The 15,718-nt window shown below is 44.9% G+C and overlaps 1 protein-coding gene across 1 annotated transcript in view; it reads left to right on the top strand.

Moving 5' to 3' along the window:
* The window catches only part of LOC112240222 (adhesion G protein-coupled receptor B2-like), a 199,434-nt gene that overhangs the window by 143,854 nt on the left and 39,862 nt on the right, over positions 1-15,718 (top strand). Inside the window, exon 18 of the mRNA XM_042309838.1 lies at positions 8,617-8,709. Coding sequence (XP_042165772.1) covers positions 8,617-8,709 — 93 coding nt within the window. The remainder of the gene's footprint in view (positions 1-8,616; positions 8,710-15,718) is intronic.

Raw genomic sequence — 15,718 nt, 5'->3', positions numbered from 1 at the left:
TGCGTGTCAGTGTAGCCTCAGTGTGTCACTGTAGTCTCCATGTGTCAGTGTAGTCTCTGTGTCTCAGTGTAGTCTCAGTGTGTCAGTGTAGTCTCAGTGTGTCAGTGTAGTCTCCGCGTGTCAGTGTAGTCTCAGTGTGTCAGTGCAGTCTCCATGTCAGTGCAGTCTCAGTGTGTCAGTGTATTCTCAGTGTGTCAGTGTAGTATCAGTGTGTCAGTGTAGTGTCCATGTGTCAGTGTAGTCTCCGTGTGTAAGTGTAGTCTAAGTGTGTCAGTGTAGTCTTCGTGTGTAAGTGTAGTCTCAGTGTGTCAGTGTAGTCTCTGTTTGTCAGTGTAGTCTCCATGTGTCAGTGTGGTATCCGTGTGTCAGTGCAGTCTCAGTGTGTCCGTGTTGTCTCAGTGTGTCAGTGTAGTCTCAGTGTGTCAGTGTAGTCTCAGTGTGTCAGTGTAGTCTCAGTGTGTCAGTGTGTCAGTGTGTCAGTGTAGTGTTCATGTGTCAGTGTAGTCTCAGTGTGTCAGTGTAGCCTCTGTGTGTAAGTGTAGTCTCAGTGTGTCAGTGTAGTCTCAGTGTGTCAGTGTAGTCTCAGCGTGTCAGTGTAGTCTCAGCGTGTCATTGCACTCTCAGTGTGTCAGTGCAGTCTCAGCGTGTCAGTGTAGTCTCTGCGTGTCAGTGTAGCCACAGTGTCTCAGTGTAGTCTCAGTGTCTCAGTGTAGTCTCAGTGTGTCAGTGTAGTCTCAGTGTGTCAGTGTAGTCTCTGCATGTCAGTGTAGTCTCAGTGTGTTAGTGTAGTCTCCGTGTCAGTGTAGTCTCTGTGTGTCTGTGTAGTATCCGTGTGTCAGTGCAGTCTCAGTGTGTCAGTGTAGTCTCAGTGTGTCAGTGTAATCTCCGTATGTCAGTGTAGTCTCTGTGTGTCAGTGTAGTCTCAGTGTGTCAGTGTAGTCTCCATGTCAGTGCAGTCTCAGTGTGTCAGTGTAGTCTCAGTGTGTCAGTGTAGTCTCTGTGTGTCAGTGTAGTCTCAGTGTGTCAGTGTAGTCTCAGTGTGTCAGTGTAGTCTCAGTGTGTCAGTGTAGTCTCAGTGTGTCAGTCTCAGTGTGTCAGTGTAGTCTCAGTGTGTCAGTGTAGTCTCAGTGTGTCAGTGTAGTCTCAGTGTGTCAGTGTAGTCTCAGTGTGTCAGTGTAGTCTCAGTGTGTCAGTGTAGTCTCAGTGTGTCAGTGTCTCAGTGTCAGTGTAGTCTCAGTGTGTCAGTGTAGTCTGTCAGTGTGTCTCAGTGTGTCAGTGTAGTCTCAGTGTGTCAGTGTAGTCTCAGTGTGTCAGTGTAGTCTCAGTGTGTCAGTGTAGTCTCAGTGTGTCAGTGTAGTCTCAGTGTGTCAGTGTGTCAGTGTGTCAGTCTCAGTGTGTCAGTGTAGTCTCAGTGTGTCAGTGTAGTCTCTGTCAGTGTGTCTCAGTGTGTCAGTGTAGTCTCAGTGTGTCAGTGTAGTGTAGTCTCCATGTGTCTCAGTGTGTCAGTGTAGTCTCAGTGTGTCAGTGTAGTCTCAGTGTGTCAGTGTTGTCTCAGTGTGTCAGTGTAGTCTCAGTGTGTCAGTGTAGTCTCAGTGTGTCAGTGTAGTCTCAGTGTGTCAGTGTAGTCTCAGTGTGTCAGTGTAGTCTCAGTGTGTCAGTGTAGTCTCAGTGTGTCAGTGTAGTCTCAGTGTGTCAGTGTAGTCTCAGTGTGTCAGTGTAGTCTCAGTGTGTCAGTGTAGTCTCAGTGTGTCAGTGTAGTCTCAGTGTGTCAGTGTAGTCTCAGTGTGTCAGTGTAGTCTCAGTGTCAGTGTCAGTGTGTCAGTGTAGTCTCAGTGTGTCTCAGTGTGTCAGTGTAGTCTCAGTGTGTCAGTGTAGTCTCAGTGTGTCAGTGTAGTCTCAGTGTGTCAGTGTAGTCTCAGTCTCAGTGTGTCAGTGTAGTCTCAGTCTCAGTGTGTCAGTGTAGTCTCAGTGTGTCAGTGTAGTCTCAGTGTGTCAGTGTAGTCTCAGTGTGTCAGTGTAGTCTCAGTGTGTCAGTGTAGTCTCAGTGTAGTGTGTCAGTGTAGTCTCAGTGTGTCAGTGTAGTCTCAGTGTGTCAGTGTAGTCTCAGTGTGTCAGTGTAGTCTCAGTGTGTCAGTGTAGTCTCAGTGTGTCAGTGTAGTCTCAGTGTGTCAGTGTAGTCTCAGTGTGTCAGTGTAGTCTCAGTGTGTCAGTGTAGTCTCAGTGTGTCAGTGTAGTCTCAGTGTGTCAGTGTAGTCTCAGTGTGTCAGTGTAGTCTCAGTGTGTCAGTGTAGTCTCCGTGTGTCAGTGTAGTCTCAGTGTGTCAGTGTAGTCTCAGTGTAGTCAGTGTAGTCTCAGTGTAGTGTCTCAGTGTGTCAGTGTAGTCTCAGTGTGTCAGTGTAGTCTCAGTGTGTCAGTGCTGTCTCAGTGTGTCAGTGTTGTCTCAGTGTGTCAGTGTAGTCTCAGTGTGTCAGTGTAGTCTCAGTGTGTCAGTGTAGTCTCAGTGTGTCAGTGTAGTCTCAGTGTGTCAGTGTAGTCTCAGTGTGTCAGTGTAGTCTCAGTGTGTCAGTGTAGTCTCAGTGTGTCAGTGTAGTCTCAGTGTGTGATATGTGTATGTGTATGCATGCTTGCACTTCTCCTATCCATGTTATTAAGCTCGTTACACACGACAATATTTTTGGTAACACACTAAACAAATTTCCTTGTACGACATCCCAATGTTCGTAGGAAGTTTTGGGACTCATTGGGTATAGTGTTAATATTTGTTCTCTCTGTCTCAACATGATGTGGGAGGCAATGTGGGTGTAAATGGAATACTGTGTACCCACTAATCAAATCAAATCAAATGTATTCATAAAGCCCTTTTTACATCAGCAGATGTCACAAAGTGCTTATACAGAAACCCAGCCTTATACTACAAACAGCAGCAATGCAGATGTAGAAGCACGGTGGCTAGGAAAAACTCCCTAGAAAGGCAGGAACCTAGGAAGAAACCTAAAGACGAAGCAGGCTTTGAGGGGTGTCCTCTTCTGGCTGTGTCGGGTGGAGATTAAAAGATTGCAAGGCCGTTAAATCCAGATACTTCTTCAAGATGTTCAAATGTTCATAGATGACCAGCAGGGTCAACTAATAATCCCAGTGGTTGTAGAAGGGGCAAAATGTCAGCACTTTATGAGTAAATGTCAGTTGACTTTTCAAGTCAAATCAAGTGTTATTGGTCGCATACACATATTTATCAGATGTTATTGTGGTTGTAGTGAAACACTTGTGTTCCTAGCTCCAAAAGTGCAGTAGTATGTAACAATTCACAACAAAACATACAAATCTGAAGGTAAAAGAATGGAATTAAGAAATATATAAATATTAGGAAGAGCAATGTCGGAGTGGCATTGACTAAAATACAGTTGCATACTGTGTACTGACTAATCAGTGACACAGCCCAACAGGACGCTCTCAATTGTGCATCTGTAAAAGTTTGTGAGGGTCTTAGGGGCCAAGTCAAATTTCTTCAGCCTCCTGAGGTTGAAGAGGCGCTGATGCGTCTTATGTACTACACTGACTGTGTGGGTAGACCATTTCAGTTTGTCAGTGATGTGTACGCCGAGGACCTTGAAGCTTTTCACCTTCTCCACTGCGATCCCATCGATGTTGATAGGGGCGTGCTCCCTCTGCTGTTTCCTGATGTCCACCATCAGCTCCTTTGTTTTGTTGACAATGGGGGAGAAGTTATTTTCACTCCGCCAGGGCCCTCACCTCCTCCCAGTAGGCTGTCTCATCATAGTTGGTAATCAGGCCTACTTCTGTTGTGTTGTCTGCAAACTTGATGATTGAGTTGGATGCGTGCGTGGCCACGCAGTCATGGGTGAACAGGGAATACAGTAGGGGGCTGACCACGCACACTTGTGGGGCCCCAGTGTTGAAGATCAGCGACTGGAGGTGTTGTTTCCTATCTTCACCACCTGGGGGCGGCCCGTCAGGAAGTCCAGGACCCAGTTGCACAGGGTGGGGCTCAGACCTAGGGACCCAAAGCTTAATGATGAGCTTGGAGGGTACTATGGTGTTGAAGGCTGTGCTATAGTCAATGAACAGCATTATTACATAGGTATTCCTCTTGTCCAGATGGGATAGGGCAGTGTGCAGTGGGATGGCGATTGCATCGTCTGTGGATCTATTGGGGCTGTATGCAAATTGAAGTGGGTCTACGGTGTCAGGTAAGGTAGAGGTGATATGATCCTTAACTAGCCTCTCAAAGCACTACCAAGCGATAGTGCTACCAAGCGATAGTCATTTAGTTCAGTACAGGAACAATGGTGGACATCTTGAAGCAAGTGGGAACAGCAGACTGGGATAGGGAGAGATTGAATATGTCCATAAACACTCCAGCCAGCTGGTCTGCACATGCTCTGAGGACGCGGCAAGGGATGCTGTCCGGCCTGGCATTCTTGCGAGGGTTAACACGCTTAAATGTCTTACTCACGTCGTCCATGGAGAACGAGAGCCCACAGTCCTTGGGAGTCGGTGTTCGCCGCGTTGCTGGTTTTCCCTTTGTAATCTGTGATTGTCTGTAGACCCTGACACATGTGTCTTGTGTTTAAGCCGTTTGAATTGGGACTCCAATTTATCTCTCTACTGACGTGTTGCCTATTTGGTTGCCATACAGAGGGAATAAATGCACTGTTTGTATTAAAATATATACCCAGTCACATTGCCATGGTTAAATCCGGTGGTTTGCGCTTTCAGTTTTGCCAAAATGCTGCCATCAACGGTTTGGATTGGGTTTTAATAGTCACAGTGGGAACAACATCCCTTATACACTTTCTGATGAACTATACGTCAATGTTTTTCTCAGAGTCTACCTGGATCATATACCAGTCCAGGTGATCGAAACAATCTTGAAGCATGAATTCCGATTGGTCAGAGCATTGTTGAATAGACCTTAGCATGGGTACTTCCTGTTTGAGTTTCTGCCTATAGGAAGGGAGGAGCGAAATGGAGTCGTGATCTGGTTTGCCAAATGGTGGGCGGGGGAGGGCCTTGTAGGCATCCCAGAAGGGGGAGTAACAGTGGTCAAGCGTTTTAGAAGCGAGAGTACTACAGGCAATGTGTTGATAGAACTTCAGTAGCATTTTCCTCAAATTTGCTTTGTTAAAGTCCCCAGCTACAGTAAATGCGGCCTCAGGATATGTGGTTACCAGTTTGCATAAAGTCCAGTGTAGTTCCTTGAGGGCCGTCGTGGTATCGGCTTAGGGGGAATAAACACAGCTGTGACTATAACTGAAGAGGATTCTCTTTGGGTGGTCTTGGAGCAGCCTCTGGGATAAGTTAAATTGCCCTGGGGGGTACAAAGAAAGGATCCAATTTGGGAATGTCGTATTCCTGGTTGTAATGCTGGTGCGATACCGCCACTCTGATATCCAAAAGTTATTCAAAAACATTCTGGGCTAATAATGTAAGAAATAAGACACAAAAATAAAAAAATACTTAAAGGTTGCTTAGGATCTGGAAGCAGAGCTGCCATGTCTGTCTACACCAGCTGTGTGCACCATAGCCGAGCATTCAGAGGTCAGGACAGCAGGTCTGGTAGAGAGAGGTAGAGAGAGAGAGAGAGAGAGGTAGAGAGAGAGAGAGAGAGAGAGAGAGAGAGAGAGAGAGAGGTAGAGAGAGAGAGAGGTAGAGAGAGAGAGAGGTAGAGAGAGAGAGAGGTAGAGGGAGAGAGAGGTAGAGAGAGAGAGAGGGAGAGAGAGGTAGAGAGAGGTAGAGAGACGTAGAGAGAGGTAGAGAGAGGTAGAGAGAGACGTAGAGAGAGACGTAGAGAGAGAGGTAGAGAGAGAGGTAGAGAGAGAGGTAGAGAGAGAGGTAGAGAGAGAGGTAGAGAGAGAGGTAGAGAGAGAGGTAGAGAGAGAGGTAGAGAGAGAGGTAGAGAGAGAGAGAGTAGAAAACAGCAGGTCTGGGACAGGTAGCACGTCCGGTGAACAGTTCAGGGTTCCATAACCGCAGGCAAAACAACAGAAACGGGATCATGATCTTTTCGTTGAAGAAATTTCATGAATTCTTACCTCTTTTGCACACATTGTACATAGACTTCTCTATTGTGTTATTGACTGTACGTTTGTTTTACTCCATGTGTAACTCTGTGTTGTTGTTTGTGTCGCACTGCTTTGCTTTATCTTGGCCAGGTCGCAGTTGTAAATGAGAACTTGTTCTCAACTAGCCTACCTGGTTAAATAAAGGTGAAATAAAAAAAATAAAAAACTGCTGAATTGAAGGCCGTCTTGGGGAATGGTGCTTTTAAGCTAGCTTTGCGACCGTATCAAAAATACTTTTTGCATTGTTTTTATTCTCCTCAATCAGGTTGGGAAAGTAAAGTAAGCTGATTTAGCAGCAGTGAGGGCTCTTCGATATTGCACGGTACTGTGTTTCCAAGCTAGTAGGAAGACTTACAGTTTGCTGGAGCGCCATTTCCGTTCCAATTTTCTGGAAGTTCGCTTCAGGGCTCAGGCATTTTTTGTATACCAGAGAGCTAAATTCTTGTGACAAATTGTTTTTGTTTTAAGAGGTGCGGCTGCATCTAGGGTATTACGCAAGGTTAAATGCTCGGTTAGATGGTTATGTAAGGTGCCTCGCTAGGACGAGGTGGGTGCAAGAGTCAGGAGCAGGAGAGCACTGAGGTCCAACTAGAAAATATTTATTTGGAAGTCCAAAAACACACAAAACTGGTCGGGAAACAAACCCAACGAAGGCGCCCAACAAAACAGGAATTCGCAGTGACAACAGGAGGAAAAACAATCTACTCCTAAATAATTCACAACGGTACAAATGACCGTGAGAATAGCCTGTGGCGCAATCTAGCACACGCCCCAAACAAACACAGAAATAATCCCGCACAAAATACCAGCAGGCAACGAGGTTAATAAACCCACAGAAATTAACTCAATAGAACACAGGTGTAAGAAACAGACAGAACCAAACGAAAAAGAAACATGGATCAGTGGTAGCTAGTAGGCTGGCGACGACGATCGCCGAGCACCTCCTGAACAGGGAGAGGAGCCACCCTCGGTGGAAGTCGTGACAGGTTAACTGTTAAGTCATGACAGGTTAACTGTTAAGTCGTGACAGGTTAACTGTTAAGTCGTGACAGGTTAACTGTTAAGTCGTGACAGGTTAACTGTTAAGTCGTGACAGGTTAACTGTTAAGTCGTGACAGGTTAACTGTTTTTCATACTCCAACATCCTTGGGTAGGTGGAGGGAGTCTGGAAGGGCATCTAGGAATCTTTGGGTTGTCCGTCAATTTATAGTGCTGCTTTTGATAATCCTTGTCTGGGGTCTGAGCAGATTTGTTGCAATTGCAAACGTAATAAAATGGTGATCTGATAGTCCAGTATTATCAGGAAGAACGTTTAGATCCACAATACTTATTCCACTACCTAGCTTTAGCTCACTTAATGAAAGTTTCAGAGAATAGCAAACAGTATTATATCTCAGAGCACTGTGGCTCTGGACTCAGTTACCAGTCATATCTCAATTTGAATAAAGTCTCATCTTCCTAACACAACCCTCAGTAGACTGGCTGCCTATCTAGATTCAACAGTGTTGTACACTCTTTTTCTGTTCTTTATCTCTGTTTCTATGTCTCTCTCTCTCTCTCTCTCTCCCACGCTCACTGCCTCACTCTCTTTCACTCTCTCTCACCCTCTCTCTCACTTTATCACCAGGGTGGCAGGGTAGCCTAGTGGTTAGAGTGTTGGACTAGTAACCGAAAGGTTGGAAGTTCAAATCCTCAAGCTGACAAGGTACAAATCTGTCATTCTGCCCCTGAACAGGTAGTTAGGCCATCATTGAAAATAAGAATTTGTTCTTAAATGACTTGCCTAGTGAAAAAAAGAAATTTAAAATAATGACACTGCCTATATCTCTCACTTTCTTCATCTTTGAATGTTTTCAAAGAGTGCTTGAATACAACAATCAAACAATTACTTGGTGTTTATTTCTATAGTACTTTTTAATACATACAGTACTAATGCTAACAAACACATTGAAAGAAGAATACATGTTCATGACAGGGTAATACGCCATGTTCTAGTCTCTTACTAAAATCAATAACAAAACCTAATATAGATGATCAAACATTCAGAAGATAATATATTTGTTTGTAAACTTTACATACTCAGTTAACACGTGTAGAGTACTGTATGTATGAACATAGCCTAATCTCTATGATAGTCTTAATGTAGCTAAACTCATTTTAAAACTACAATAAAGACCTTCATCTACCGTCCTCCCTTTCTCCCTCCTCCTCTACTTCCCTATCTCCTCCTCTACTTTCCTCCCTCCCCCTCTACTTCCCTCCCTCCTCCTCCTCCTCTCCTCCTCTACTTCCCTCCCTCCCCCTACTTCCCTCCCCTCCCTCCTCCCTCCTCCTCTACTTCCCTATCTCCTCCTCTACTTCCCTCCCTCCCCCTCTACTCCCTTCCCTCCTCCTCCTCTACTTCCCTCCCCCCTCCTCCTCTACTTCCCTCCCTCCTCCTCTACTTCCCTCCCTCCTCCTCTACTTCCCTCCCTCCTCCTCCTCTACTTCCCTCCCTCCTCTACTTCCCTCCCACCTCGTCCGTCTCTTCCAGGTTCAGGACGCAGTGCGCTGTCGGATGGGGGGATGTAAAGACGACAGTGAGAACTCACCGGACTCATGCAAGAACGGACAGGTGCAGATCATGGTGAATAATATTCCATTTCATCCCTTATTAGACCCATAACCACTGCTAGCCTGGTCCCTGATCAGTTTGTGCTGTCTTGCCAACTCCTCGGACCAGGCTACTTAACCACTGCGGGCCTGGTCCCTGATCAGTTTGTGCTGTCTTGCCTACTCCTGGGACCACACTATGTACAGATGAATGATCTTTATTTGAGCCAGTTTGCTACAGCAGGAAAGTAATCCTGAAGCAAGAGGAAATGTGAATTATCGTGTGGATTATAATTAATGGACATATTTTGTAGGGGTTGACACATTTTTTATTGGGAAAATTAACTAATTTTTAAAGTGGAAATTACAAACTTGAGGAGCCTTTTTAAACGTCAAATATACTATTACTTTGCCTTTCCTGTAGTGCAGGAAAATTCCTGCAACAACAAGATGATCGAATTAAGATACAGCATCTGTAACCACTGCTCATCCCTGATCAGTTTGTGCTGTCTCGCTAACTCCTGAGACCAGGCTACTTAACCACTGCTAGCCTGGTCCCTGATCAGTTTGTGCTGTCTTGCCAACTCCTGGGACCAGGCTACTTAACCACTCCTGGCCTGGTCCCTGATCAGTTTGTGCTGTCAGGCTACATAACCACATCCTGCTGGTCCTAAAACGTCTCTGTTTCTGTTCTCCAAATTCTGCTCTTCACTAACTATATTAATGTCCGATCCCAAATTGACCACATCTCCTTGTGGAGTTCTGAGAGGATTTGACAGGTGTTGATTTGGGTTTGGGCCTAAAATCCTAACCCCATCATTTGTTCAGTCCCTCCTAAAGATATTTTATAATCCCACCTGTAATTTGTTGTTTTCATATTTTCATTTCATATTTTTATTCACATGGCAGTCAGTGCGGCAGGTTGGTTTACCCCAAATGAAAGCCCTCATCATTATGCACAGGGCGTGTAAGGTAAAGCTCACATCAGGTTATACATAAGGTTACTTTGTCCAAAATCATGCTAATAGCATTGTAAATCATAAAGACATGAAGTGCCTCCCAATGTCAACCAGGTCACACCGCTCTGCAATATTCATTAGTTATAGAAGTTCCTACGTTGAACCCTCCATCCCCTTGGATTTTGTTATTCACACAGTCATTTACTGTAGTGTTTTGGTCTCTTGAATGGAACCTCTAGGAAGGTTAGGAGGCTGAAGCTTCACCTTAGATTACCTATACCAGCAACAACAAAAATGCTAAGTTGTTTAAAGTGTAGTGTTGAGGAGGAATGGATGGGTTGGTTTCATAACTGTAGGGGTCCAGAGTTTTTCGTTGCTGTTTTTCCTGGTCATGTCACAGTTTACGAGTAAACCTACTCATGACAAAGTTAACAAGTAGAGATGTACTTGTCTTTTAAATCCATAGTCTGACAATAAACTCATCTCAATCCACTTGAAGTAATGATTAGGCTTTTTGATTAATATCAAAAGCAGTCATATCAAATGAATTAGTGAATCCAAAGGGTTTCCAACAGCCATTTTCCAAATAGCATAATCCAGAATGAATCCCTCTCTCCAAAAGGCTCAAGGCGACTGAGTGCATAGGGAAAAGCTTTCTTGAACCCATTTGCCATAAAGCCCTCAAAACCTGTCATAGCCATGATACACTATATTTACAAAAGTATATGGACAGCCCTTCAAATTAGTGGATTCGGCTATTTCAGCTAACACCGTAAATGACAGATGTATAAAATCGAGCACACAGCCATGCAATCTCCTTAGACAAACATTGGCAGTAGAATGACCTTACTGAAGAGCTCAGTGACTTTCAACGTGGCACAGTCATAGGATGCCACCTTTCCAACAAGTCAGTTTGTCAAATGTCAACTGTAAGTGCTGTTATTGTGAAGTGGAAACATCTAGGAGAAAGCAACGTCAGCACAAGAAGTTTTCATCATGAGCTTAATGAAATGGGTTTCCATGGCCAAGCAGACACACACAAGCCTAAGATCACCATGCGCAATGCAAAGCGTTGACTGGAGTAAGGTGAAGCTCACCGCCATTGGACTCTGGAGCAGTGGAAATGCCTTCTACATACATAAATGGTTTGTCGAGATCTGAGTGGAAGAACTTGACTGGCCTGCACAGAGCCATGATCTAAACCCCATATAACACCTTTTGGATGAATTAGATTGCCTACTGTGAGCCAGGCCTAAACACCCAACATCACTAATGCTCTTGTGGCCGAATAGAAGCAAGTCCCTGCAGCAATGTTCCAACATCTAGTGAAAAGCCTTCCCAGAAGAGTGGAGGCTGTTATAGCAGCAACGTTCCAACATCTAGTGAAAAGCCTTCCCAGAAGAGTGGAGGCTGTTATAGCAGCAACGTTCCAACATCTAGTGAAAAGCCTTCCCAGAAGAGTGGAGGCTGTTATAGCAGCAAATGGGGGGGACCAACTCCGTAGTCATGCTCATGATTTTGGAATTAGATGTTCGACGAGCAGGTGTCCACATACGTTTGGTAGTGTATGACATAACAGCCATAAAAGTATTAAGTAGGCCTTGTGAAAAGTGTCACCATAAACTCACTAGAGAGGATATGAGGACATCTTGAGAGATAGGTGTACATTTTGAGATGATAGGTGTACATTTTGAGAAGATAAGAGGACATAATGAGTAGATAGGACATATTGAGAAGATAGGAGGATGTTGAGAAGATAGGAGGACATATTGAGAAGATATGACATCTTAATACAATAGGGGGACATCTTGAGAAGATAGGAGGACATAATGAGAAGTAGGGGAGGACATATTGAGAAGATAGGAGGATGACATATTGAGAAGATAGGAGGACATATTGAGATGATAGTAGGACACTGAGAAGACAGGAGGACATATTGAGAAGATAGGAGGACATATTGAGATGATAGTAGGACACTGAGAAGATAGGAGGACATATTGAGAAGATAGTAGGACACTGAGAAGATAGGAGGACATATTGAGAAGATAGGAGGACATATTGAGATGATAGTAGGACACTGAGAAGATAGGAGGACATATTGAGAAGATAGGAGGGCATATTGAGATGATAGTAGGACACTGAGAAGATAGGAAGACATATTGAGAAGATAGGAGGACATATTGAGAAGAAAGGATGTCTTGAGAGTAATCAGTCTTCAGACTAGAGTACATGTTAAATGACATTAACCACCATTTAACCATTATGGTAGTTAGTTTGGACAGGCTTGGTCCTTCCCATTCTCCCCTCTATTGTCCTCTCCTCCACTTCCCCTCTCTCATCTCTCCTCCTCTCACATCTCTTCTTCATCCCAGCATCAGAAGTGTCAGAACGTGTCCTACTGCGGGCAGCAGTGTGGCTCTCTGCGCTACAGCACTAGCACTGCTGGCACTGGAGCTTCTCTCTGCCCATCATCGTCATGCCACCAACAGTCACCATATCCGCCATTATGCCACCCTCACCAGGGATTCCAACGCAGCTGCCAACAAGGCTGTTACCACAGCCTGCCTCACAACTACCACATGAACCATGCACACATGAACTACGCACTCAACCACACCCTCAACCACGCCTATAACCACGCCCACAACCATGGACAAAACCACAAGCACCTCAACAGCAAATCAGTACGTCCACCACAGTAGATAGCTGCTGTGCCTTCTGTGTCCTAAAGTAGCCAATATATACGTAGCAGTATAGTAAAGTTATTATGTGGTAGAAAAGTACATTATCCACAAAGGTTTCCAGCAATGGTTCCCAAACTGTGGATAAACCCCCTTGTGGTCCAGGAAATGTCTTTCCATTTATTTAATATAAATGGTATTAGCCTGCAAAACATAACAAATCATGTTTTATTATGGTCCGTTGGGGGGAAAGTTTGGAAACCATAGAGCTGCACAGTAGATTAGTGACAGCAAGTTTTTATAGTTTTAGCTGCTACCAGTCAGTTGTTTTATGGTGGTGTTTTTATACCTATATAGATGTGTTTTTAGATCTATATAGATGTGTTTTTAGATCTATATAGATGTGTTTTTAGATCTATATAGATGTGTTTTTAGATCTATATAGATGTGTTTTTAGATCTATATAGATGTGTTTTTAGATCTATATAGATGTGTTTTTAGATCTATATAGATGTGGTTTTAGATCTATATAGATGTGTTTTTAGATCTATATAGATGTGTTTTTAGATCTATATAGATGTGTTTTTAGATCTATGTAGATGTGTTTTTATATCTATATAGATGTGTTTTTAGATCTATATAGATGTGTTTTTAGATCTATATAGATGTGTTTTTAGATCTATATAGATGTGTTTTTAGATCTATGTAGATGTGTTTTTAGATCTATGTAGATGTGTTTTTAGATCTATATAGATGTGTTTTATATCTATATAGATGTGTTTTTAGATCTATATAGATGTGTTTTTAGATCTATATAGATGTGTTTTTAGATCTATATAGATGTGTTTTTAGATCTATATAGATGTGTTTTTAGATCTATATAGATGTGTTTTTAGATCTATATAGATGTGTTTTTAGATCTATATAGATGTGTTTTTAGATCTATATAGATGTGTTTTTAGATCTATATAGATGTGTTTGTAGATCTATATAGATGTGTTTTTAGATCTATATAGATGTGTTTTTAGATCTATATAGATGTGTTTGTAGATCTATATAGATGTGTTTTTAGATCTATATAGATGTGTTTGTAGATCTATATAGATGTGTTTGTAGATTAAGTTTTGGGCTCCAAATGTTCTTCTATTCTTGCATCTTTTCCAATGATAATTCAGCCAGTTGTGTTTTGGGTTATCTTGTGCTTCCAGTGTTGGCTGAACACAGGGCTAATGTGAATGCCCTACTCAAAAACGTCTGGACAAACTGTAGTTTCTAATGATGCTGACGGTTAACCTGACTTACTTTCTACACTCAGCCTGTGTGTACGTGTGTGGGTGTGCATACATACATGCTAAGATGAGGGATATTGAGATATGGAGAGAGCGAGAGAGAAAGAGAGAGAGAGAGAGAGGGAGACCGAGAGAGAGATAGAGAGCGCGAGAGAGAGAGAGGTGAGATGAGAGTCTAAATCCTCATTTGTCCATTTAGGCGAGAGCCATTTGTGCAGCTGTGTGATTTGCGTACTAAGAGCTTTCCTCTCCTCTGAGACCTTTATTCATTCTCTCCCTCTCTCTTTCCCTTTCAAATGTTCCCTTTCTCTTTCTGTCCCTCTATTTATCTGTCTTTCTTTCTCTCCCTCTGTCTTTCTCTCTCTTTCTCTTTAACTCTCCCCTTCTCTCTGCCTTTCCCCTCCCTCCATCTTCTTCCATGTCTTGGTATTTTGGGGTATTTTGTTAGGATCCCCATTAGCTGTTACAAAAGCAGCAGCTACTCTTCCTGGGGTCCACATCTCTCTCTTACTCCCTCTTCTTCTCTCTCTTTCACTTTACCTCCCCTCCCTCCCACCCTCCCACCCTCCCACCCTCCCTCCCTCCCCCACCCTCCCTCCCACCCTCCCTCCCACCCCCTCCCTCCCTCCCACCCTCCCTCCCTCCCTCCCTCCCTCCCTCCCTCCCTCCCTCCCTCCCTCCCACCCTCCCTCCCACCCTCCCTCCCTCCCTCCCTCCCACCCTCCCTCCCTCCCTCCCTCCCTCCCTCCCACCCCTCCCTCCCACCCCCTCCCCCTCCCTCCCACCCTCCCTCCCTCCCTCCCACCCTCCCTCCCTCCCTCCCTCCCACCCTCCCACCCTCCCTCCCTCCCTCTCCTCCCTCTCCCTCCCTCCCTCCCACCCTCCCTCCCTCCCTCCCACCCTCCCTCCCTCCCTCCCACCCTCCCACCCTCCCTCCCTCCCTCCCTCCCTCCCACCCTCCCTCCCTCCCTCCCTCCCTCCCACCCTCCCTCCCCCTCCCTCCCCCTCCCACCCTCCCACCCTCCCTCCCTCCCACCCTCCCTCCCCCTCCCTCCCACCCTCCCACCCACCCTCCCCCACCCTCCCTCCCTCCCTCCCTCCCACCCTCCCTCCCTCCCTCTCACCCTCCCTCCCTCCCTCTGTCGTGCCCAAAATGCTTTATACTTTAATATCCAAACAAAGGCTTTTGTGAGTGGGTTCCGTGGAGGACGCTAGGCGGATTGTTGCTGTGGGGAGAGAGGAGAAGAGAGAGTGTAGAGGCCTGGGTCTGCATGGCAATGTGGTGCAACGTTCCTTTCACTTTCAAGTTTGAGAGGTTTGCAGGGAGGCCATTTTGGAAAGGAACACTGGAACTGTCCCTCATTGAATCGAAGCAATCCGTTTGTGTGGTGCTGTTTGTGTGGTGCTGTTTGTGTGGTGCTGTTTGTGTTGTTTTTTTTTACAAAGTTATTTGTTCCAACCAATCAAAGTTGAGGGGAAATTATTTATTGAAGGTTACAAAAGACAAGCTGAGGGAAACAAGAGCAGGAGGCATTATAGTAGGTAGAGTTTGTGTTAGGTTTGGACACAGAAAGGTAGAGCTGGTGTTAGGTAGAGCTGGTGTTAGGTAGAGCTGGTGTTAGGTAGAGCTGGCGTTAGGTTTGGTGACAGAAAGGTAGAGCTGGTGTTAGGTAGAGCTGGTGTTAGGTTTGGTGACAGAAAGGTAGAGCTGGTGTTAGGTTTGGTGACAGAAAGGTAGAGCTGGTGTTAGGTAGAGCTGGTGTTAGGTTTGGTGACAGAAAGGTAGAGCTGGTGTTAGGTTTGGTGACAGAAAGGTAGAGCTGGTGTTAGGTAGAGCTGGTGTTAGGTTTGGAGACAGAAAGGTAGAGCTGGTGTTAGGTAGAGCTGGTGTTAGGTTTGGAAACTGAAAGGTAGAGCTGGTGTTAGGTAGTGCTGGTGTTAGGTAGAGGTGGTGTTAGGTTTGGACACAGAAAGGTAGAGCTGGTGTTAGGTAGAGCTGGTGTTAGGTAGAGCTGGTGTTAGGTAGAGCTGGCGTTAGGTTTGGTGACAGAAAGGTAGAGCTGGTGTTAGGTAGAGCTGGTGTTAGGTTTGGTGACAGAAAGGTAGAGCTGGTG

The sequence above is a fragment of the Oncorhynchus tshawytscha genome, linkage group LG31 (assembly GCF_018296145.1).
Source record: "Oncorhynchus tshawytscha isolate Ot180627B linkage group LG31, Otsh_v2.0, whole genome shotgun sequence".
Taxonomy (NCBI): domain Eukaryota; kingdom Metazoa; phylum Chordata; class Actinopteri; order Salmoniformes; family Salmonidae; genus Oncorhynchus; species Oncorhynchus tshawytscha.
Note: the sequence above shows the minus strand (reverse complement) of the source record. Positions and strands in the feature narration are given on the sequence as shown.